Source organism: Musca domestica, unplaced genomic scaffold (assembly GCF_030504385.1).
Source record: "Musca domestica strain aabys unplaced genomic scaffold, Musca_domestica.polishedcontigs.V.1.1 110, whole genome shotgun sequence".
NCBI classification, from domain to species: domain Eukaryota; kingdom Metazoa; phylum Arthropoda; class Insecta; order Diptera; family Muscidae; genus Musca; species Musca domestica.
Genome location: NW_026712134.1, coordinates 1,371,956 through 1,380,181, shown reverse-complemented (window position 1 = coordinate 1,380,181; position 8,226 = coordinate 1,371,956). Strand labels below are relative to the sequence as shown.

The 8,226-nt window shown below is 26.5% G+C and overlaps 1 protein-coding gene across 1 annotated transcript; it reads left to right on the top strand.

The window, feature by feature from the left end:
• Positions 1-5,599: 5,599 nt before the first annotated feature.
• On the top strand, positions 5,600-7,135 carry LOC131807120 (tigger transposable element-derived protein 6-like). The gene is made up of 2 exons (XM_059132126.1): positions 5,600-5,723; positions 5,787-7,135. The coding sequence occupies exons 1-2, from the start codon at positions 5,715-5,717 to the stop codon at positions 6,738-6,740; spliced, it is 963 nt and encodes a 320-aa protein (XP_058988109.1). The 5' UTR covers positions 5,600-5,714; the 3' UTR covers positions 6,741-7,135.
• Positions 7,136-8,226: the final 1,091 nt, after the last annotated feature.

The following is an 8,226-nucleotide window of genomic DNA, read 5'->3' as shown; positions in this document are numbered from 1 at the left end:
TGTCGGAGAGTGATTTGAAATGATTTTTTTTTGTTTTCCAAAACAAAAACCTGAACCTGTTTCTTTTTGTGAATTATTTCCGATGTTTACTTCCGGAAGCTGAACAATTTTTCCAAGAATTTTTGTTTTATCATCTTTTCATTGTTATGAGATATGACGATAGCAGGCATACTGAGAGACCGGTTGTGTGACATGACATGATGTCAGCAAAAAAAAAAAAAAAAGGGGAGAGAGAGAGAAAATAGAGGGAACAAATATTGGATCACAGGGAAAATTTGAGACTCAGATTAAATCGAAAAATTAAAGATCGTTAGGGGAGTTGAAAAGTATTAAAGAATAAAAGAAAAAAATTAAAAAAATAATAAAAAAAAATATTTTTGAAGGAGCATTTTGTAATTTTTTGTAAAAAATAAAATAATAAAAATAATAAAAAAAAAAACAATAAAAAATGAAAAAAAAAATAAAAATAAAAAAAATGAAGAAACATTATGTAATTTTTGTAAAAAAATATAAAATAAATAAAAAAAATATATTTTATGAAGGAACATTTTGACGCATAAAAATACGAAAATAATAAGAAAATGATAGTAAAAAAATAAAAAAGCGTAAAAAATTAGAATTACGAATATTGGATGACAAGTAAAATAAAATATTTAGATTGAATCAAAAATAAATAAATAAATAAATAAAATAAAAACAATATTAAAAATTATTATTTTTGAAGGAACATTCTGTAATTTTTGTGGATTTATTAAAAAATATTTTTTCAATTAACCAGCAGACGTGGATTTTTTAAAAAATATTTTTTCAAATAACCAGCAGACGTGGATTTTTTAAAAAATATTTTTTCAATTAACCAGCAGACGTGGATTTTGTAAAAAATATTTTTTCAATTAACCAGCAGACGTAGATTTTTTAAAAAATATTTTTTCAATAAACCCTAAAACGTGGATCTTTTAAAAAATATTTTTTCAATAAAGCCTCAAACGTGGATCTTTTAAAAAATATTTTTTCAATAAACCCTCAAACGTGGATTTTTTAAAAAAATATGCTTTCAATAAACCCTCAAACGTGTATCTTTTAAAAAATATTTGTTCAATAAATGGATCTTTTAAAAAATATTTTTTCAATAAAGCTTCAAACGTGGATTATTTAAAAAAATATTTTTTCAATTAACCAGCAGACGTGGATTTTTTAAAAAATATTTTTTCAATTAACCAGCAGACGTGGATTTTTTAAAAAATATTTTTTCAATTAACCAACAGACGTGGATTTTTTAAAAAATATTTTTTCAATTAACCAGCAGACGTGGATTTATTAAAAAATATTTTTTCAATAAACCAGCAGACGTGGATTTTTTTAAAAAATATTTTTTTCAATTAACCAGCAGACGTGGATTTATTAAAAAATATTTTTTCAATGAACCGCAAACGTGGATTTATTAAAAAATATTTTTTCAATTAACAAGCAGACGTGGATTTTTTAGAAAATATTTTTTCAATTAACCAGCAGACGTGGATTTTTTAAAAAATATTTTTTCAATTAACCAGCAGACGTGGATTTTTTTAGAAAATATTTTTTCAATTAACCAGCAGACGTGGATTTTGTAAAAAATATTTTTTCAATTAACCAGCAGACGTGGATTTTTTAAAAAATATTTTCTCAATAAACCCTCAAACGTGGATTTTTTTAAAAAATATTTTTTCAATAAACCCTCAAACGTGGATTTTTTAAAAAAAATATTTTTTCAATAAACCCTCAAACGTGGATTTTTTAAAAAATATTTTTTCAATTAACCAGCAGACGTGGATTTTTTAAAAAATATTTTTTCAATTAACCAGCAGACGTGGATTTATTAAAAAATATTTTTTTCAATTAACCAGCAGACGTGGATTTTTTTAAAAAAAAAATATTTTTTCAATTAACCAGCAGACGTGGATTTATTAAAAAATATTTTTTCAATTAACCAGCAGACGGGGATTTTTTAAAAAATATTTTTTCAATTAACCAGCAGACGTGGATTTTTTAAAAAATATTTTTTCAATTAACCAGCAGACGTGGATTTTTAAAAAATATTTTTCAATTAACCAGCAGACGTGGATTTTTTAAAAAATAATTTTTTCAATAAACCAGCAGACGTGGATTTTTTAAAAAATAATTTTTTCAATTAACCAGCAGACGTGGATTTTTTAAAAAATATTTTTTTCAATTAACCAGCAGACGTGGATTTTTTAAAAAATGTTTTTTCAATTAACCAGCAGACGTGGATTTATTAAAAAATATTTTTTCAATTAACCAGCAGACGTGGATTTTTTAAAAAATAATTTTTTCAATTAACCAGCAGACGTGGATTTATTAAAAAATATTTTTTCAATTAACCAGCAGACGTGGATTTATTAAAAAATATTTTTTCAATTAACCAGCAGACGTGGATTTTTTTTAAAAAAAATATTTTTTCAATTTAGAAAATATTATTTCAATTAACCAGCAGACGTGGATTTATTAAAAAATATTTTTTCAATGAACCGCAAACGTGGATTTATTAAAACATATTTTTTCAATTAACAAGCAGACGTGGATTTTTTAGAAAATATTTTTTCAATTAACCAGCAGACGTGGATTTTTTAAAAAATATTTTTTCAATTAACCAGCAGACTTGGATTTTTTAAAAAATATTTTTTCAATTAACCAGCAGACGTGGATTTATTAAAAAAATATTTTTCAATTAACCAGCAGACGTGAATTTTTTAAAAAATATTTTTTCAATTAACCAGCAGACGTGGATTTTTTAAAAAATATTTTTTCAATTAACCAGCAGACGTGGATTTATTAAAAAATATTTTTTCAATAAACCCTCAAACGTGGATTTTTTAAAAAAATATTTTTTCAATAAACCCTCAAACGTGGATCTTTTAAAAAATATTTGTTCAATAAACCCTCAAACGTGGATCTTTTAAAAAATATTTTTTCAATAAAGCTTCAAACGTGGATTATTTAAAAAAATATTTTTTCAATTAACCAGCAGACGTGGATTTTTTAAAAAAATTTTTTTCAATTAACCAGCAGACGTGAATTTTTTAAAAATATTTTTTCAATTAACCAGCAGACGTGGATTTTTTAAAAAATATTTTTTCAATTAACCAGCAGACGTGGATTTTTTAAAAAATATTTTTTCAATTAACCAGCAGACGTGGATTTTTTAAAAAATATTTTTTCAATTAACCAGCAGACGTGGATTTTTTAAAAAAATATTTTTCAATTAACCAGCAGACGTGGATTTTTTAAAAAATATTTTTTCAATTAACCAGCAGACGTGGATTTTTTAAAAAATATTTTTTCAATTAACCAGCAGACGTGGATTTATTAAAAAATATTTTTTCAATAAACCAGCAGACGTGGATTTATTAAAAAATATTTTTTCAATTAACAAGCAGACGTGGATTTTTTAGAAAATATTTTTTCAATTAACCAGCAGACGTGGATTTTTTAAAAAATATTTTTTCAATTAACCAGCAGACGTGGATTTTTTAAAAAATATTTTTCAATTAACCAGCAGACGTGGATTTTTTAAAAAATATTTTTCAATTAACCAGCAGACGTGGATTTTTTAAAAAATATTTTTTCAATTAACCAGCAGACGTGGATTTTTTAAAAAATATTTTTCAATTAACCAGCAGACGTGGATTTTTTTAAAAAAAAATATTTTATCAATTAACCAGCAGACTTGGATTTTTTAAAAAATATATTTTTTGTTCTTAATTTTTATATATATATATATATATAATTTTATATAGCTATTAACTATTTAATAAATAAATCAAAAAAAATTATATATATATATATATATATATATATATATATATATATATATATATATATAATTTTTTTTTTGATTTATTTATTAAATAGTTAAGGAAACTTTTTTAAATTTTTTTTAGGTCTTTAGTTTTTTAATTTATTTTGATGGAAACATTTTTTATGCTTCTTTAAAAACCTCTTAAATAAACCACAAAAAAAAACTTAAATTCAAAGCATTTACATCTTTACTCTCTAAAACGTTTCAATAAATCATTTTATGGCCTCAATTTGTGGTGTGAGTTCGTCAGTTCTGTTCTGTTTGTTCATGCATTTGCTCATCTCTGCCACAACAGATAGCCAGCCAGCCATTCAGTGTTTCCTAGAGTGCAGCAGCAGCACCATCAGCCACAGATAAGACAAATGATATCATTAGCAACGGCATTAGCGTCGTTTGTTTTTACATGGCTATGATGATACATTTCTCTGTCTGTCTCTTTCTCTCTCCCTCTCTCATTACACAGCCAAATGAGCGGCTGAGATTTGAGATCTAAGCAAATCCCGTTGCAGTGCAATGAAACAAGTGCATGTTTGATTAAATAAATGGATGGGAGAAACAGTAACAACAACTACGAAAAATCTCTTCTCATTGTTTGTTGGGTGATAAGTAATTTTTGTTGTTGTTCTTCTTCTTTTTTTTTGGTTTCTTCATAAATTAAGGAAAGTGTATTTATATTTGTTTAGAAGGTAGGGATTGTGAAATGTTGGATGTGTGGCGTGGTTTAAAGCATCGTTTTTTCGGTTTTTAGGGCATTGTAGTGAATGTTTTGGTGTTGATTTTAGGGTTAAATATTAAAAATGGGGATTTAATGGGTTTGTAATTGAAGAAAAAACTGTAGCTACTTTATGTCTAAACAAATAAAGAACAGAGGAGAATTGTTTAAGAATTTTGTTAGAGAATGGGAAATTTATTTTTAAAAATTGAAAAATTATGGAGGCTTTATGTAATTCTGTCAAAAAAAAAAAAAAAAAAAAAAAAAAAAAAATTAAATAATAATAAAAAATGAATAAAAATAAAAAAAAATAACATAAATAAAATAAATAAGTAAATAAATAAATAAAATAAAATAAATAAAATAAATAAATAAATAAATAAAATAAATAAAATAAATAAATAAAATAAAATAAAATAAATAAAATAAATAAAATAATAAAATAATAAAATAAATAAAATAATAATATAAATAAAATAAATAAAATAATGAAATAAATAAATAAATAAAATAAAATAAAATAAAATAAATAAAATAAATAAAATAAATAAAATAAATAAAATAAATAAAATAAATAAAATAAATAAAATAAATAAAATAAATAAATAAATAAAATAAATAAAATAAATAAAATAAATAAAATAAATAAATAAATAAATAAATAAAACAAATAAAATAAATAAAATAAATAAAATAAAAAAATAACATAAATTACTTAAATAAATAATCACTGGAAAAATCCTGCAGCTTATGAAGGTAGAGCTAAAAAAAGAAGACACGTGTATCTGGGCGTTTTGAATATTTACAACGCAAAGCAACTTAAATACAGTAAACGACGGATAAATGCAAAACGGATAAATGCAAAAAACGCATAAGTGCATGTCCAATTGAAGCCGCGAGTCTTTTTTACGGTTTACATGCAAAAATACCCGGTTAAATGCAACACGCCATAAATGCAAACAACTCATATATGCATGAGTTTTCCAAACCAAAAGTACTTTTTTAGTGTCAGTTTACATTTATAAATGCACATCTCTAATAAACATACTACACTTTTATCCAACTCCTCAGAAATGAGCAGCACATGTGAATAAATAAAATCAGCTGTCTTTATTTGCGTATTTTATTGCTGGATAAAACATATCTATGGTTTTTGTAAGTTCATGAGCTTTTTATTGACTTTTGATTTAAATATGTTAATATTTTTGTTCCTAACAGACAACCATGAGCTCAAAACATACGCTCACCGTAAAGGAAAAGTTGAGATTAATTGAGTCTTTTAAAACCGGCTGCAGTCGAAAGGACCTAGCTGATAAGTATAAAGTTAATATATCAACAGTCTCAAGAATTTTAAAAAATCAAGGAAAGTTTGAAGCTTCAAGGACTGGCCAGGAGAATATCATGCGGAAACGCTTTAAACCAGGGCATTATGACATGGTAAACAAGGCCGTTACAACATGGTTTAAAGACTTGAGATCAAAGAATGCAGTCATTACAGGGCCAATGATATGTGAAAGAGCTAATCAGTTTGCTATTTCAATGAAAATTGATAATTTTGAAGCAAACGATGGTTGGTTGCAGCGCTGGAAAAAAAATCAAAACATTACTTTTCGAAAAATTTGCGGGGAAAAGGCTGCTGCTGACTATGGGGCTGCTGGAGTTTGGACAAAATCAACCCTACCAAATTTAATCAAAAACTTATCTCCTGATCAAGTGTACAATGCCGATGAGGCAGGACTATTTTATAAGGCACTACCTACAGGGACATATGCATCAAAAGGCGAGTCAGTGTTTGGTGGAAAAATTTCCAAACTGCGATTGACTCTCCTATTTTTATGTAATTCGGACGGGTCTGATAAGCATGTGTATGTGATTGGAAAAGCAAATAATCCACATTGCTGCAGGGGAAAAACGATGCCAATCAAATATTATGGACAACCTAATGCGTGGATGACGACTTCCATATGGATTGAAATTTTAAACAACTTCGACAAAATCCTGAAAAAGAACATTGTTCTTTTTGTTGATAACGCAAGCTGTCATAAGATTCCCAATGAGGTTATTTTTAAACATATAAAAATACATTACTTGCCACCAAATACAACATCCCTCATCCAACCTCTGGATCAGGGCATAATTAAAACTTTAAAGTGCAATACCGCTCATGCCTAATCCGTAAACAGTTATTGGCTCTGGAGGGAGGTATGTCATCTGAAAATTTTTCAAAAAGGATAACTGTTCTGCAAGCACTTAAAATGATCAAAAGGGCTTGGTGGCTTGTAACGCCTACGGTGATTAAAAACTGTTTTAAAAAAGCCGGGTTCATAAATCATGAAGAAGAAACGAATGTTCTAGAGGATTGTGAAACCATCGATTTACCCCCAATTCCGGAAAAAGAGTTTTCTTCTATTATAGACTGTGACGACAATTTAGAATGCTACGGTGATCTTACTGAAAGCGATATTTTAAAGGAAATTGGTTGGGTAAACGGAGATAAAATTCCTGATCATATTGATGAGCGTGTTGACGATTCCGATTGTGCCGTAGATCCTCTTCCTAGTCGCACGGAGGCTATAAAGCATACAACATTTCAAAAACTATTGTGAAAGCAATAACTTGGATTTTGATTTTGAAAAAATGGAAGATGCATTATTGAAGCTAAAGACAGAAAGTTTGATTCAAAAAAAGATCTCAGATTTTTTAGTACACATGAGTAAATCTCAATTTTTTTTATAAAAACAAGTTTTAAGATAAATAATTTTTCTGAACAGAACTGATTTTTTCTATTTCCTTCAAGTTGTCGATGCATAAAATGCCGGACACTTGGTCAGAAAATAAGAAAACTAAAACCAAAAAATTAACTTTGTGATTTTTTTTACTTTATAAATTGTTTGAACTAATTTTTAAGTTTTTTAATATATGTATGTTCATAAGCGTACAATGTGGATTAAATACAAATAAAATAAAAAAATTATTTAAAAATAGTTCTTTTCTTAATATTTTCATGTAATAATTGTTTTCTAAAAATGGAACAATGTTTACATAAATGCAATTATCATGCAGTTATGCAATGTTAGTGTAAATGCAATCGTTGTGCATTTATCCGAGGTTTGCATAAATGCAAAAAACGGATAAGTGCACAAAAACTTACTAGAAAAACGATGTGCATTTATCCGTAGTTTACTGTAGAGGGGAGCAAATTCCCCCCTCTTCAACATTTTTGAAAATTTTCGGCTAAATATTCCTTGGAATCCATACATTGTTGCTATTTAATGTCTTGGGATAAAAATACGAGGAATATTTTGGCCGAAAATTTTAATCCTCGAGCAAGTCACGAGGGGTATTTTTCGTCATTTTTTCAAATACTTTTGAAAATTAAGATTCCTCGGAATCAGCGCATTTTAGGTATACAGTGTCTTCGGTAATATTACAGCTAAAAATACGAGGAATATTTTTGTAGAACATTTTAATCCTCAAGCGAGCCAAGAAAGGGGTCTTTTTGGTCCTTTTTTGAAATACTTTTAGAAATTTGGATTCCTCGGAATCCGTGCATTTTAGATATATATTGTCTTTGGCAATATTACAGCTAAAAATACAAGGAATATTTTTGTCGAACATGTTAACCCACAAGCAGGTCAAAAAAGGGGTCTTTTTGGCC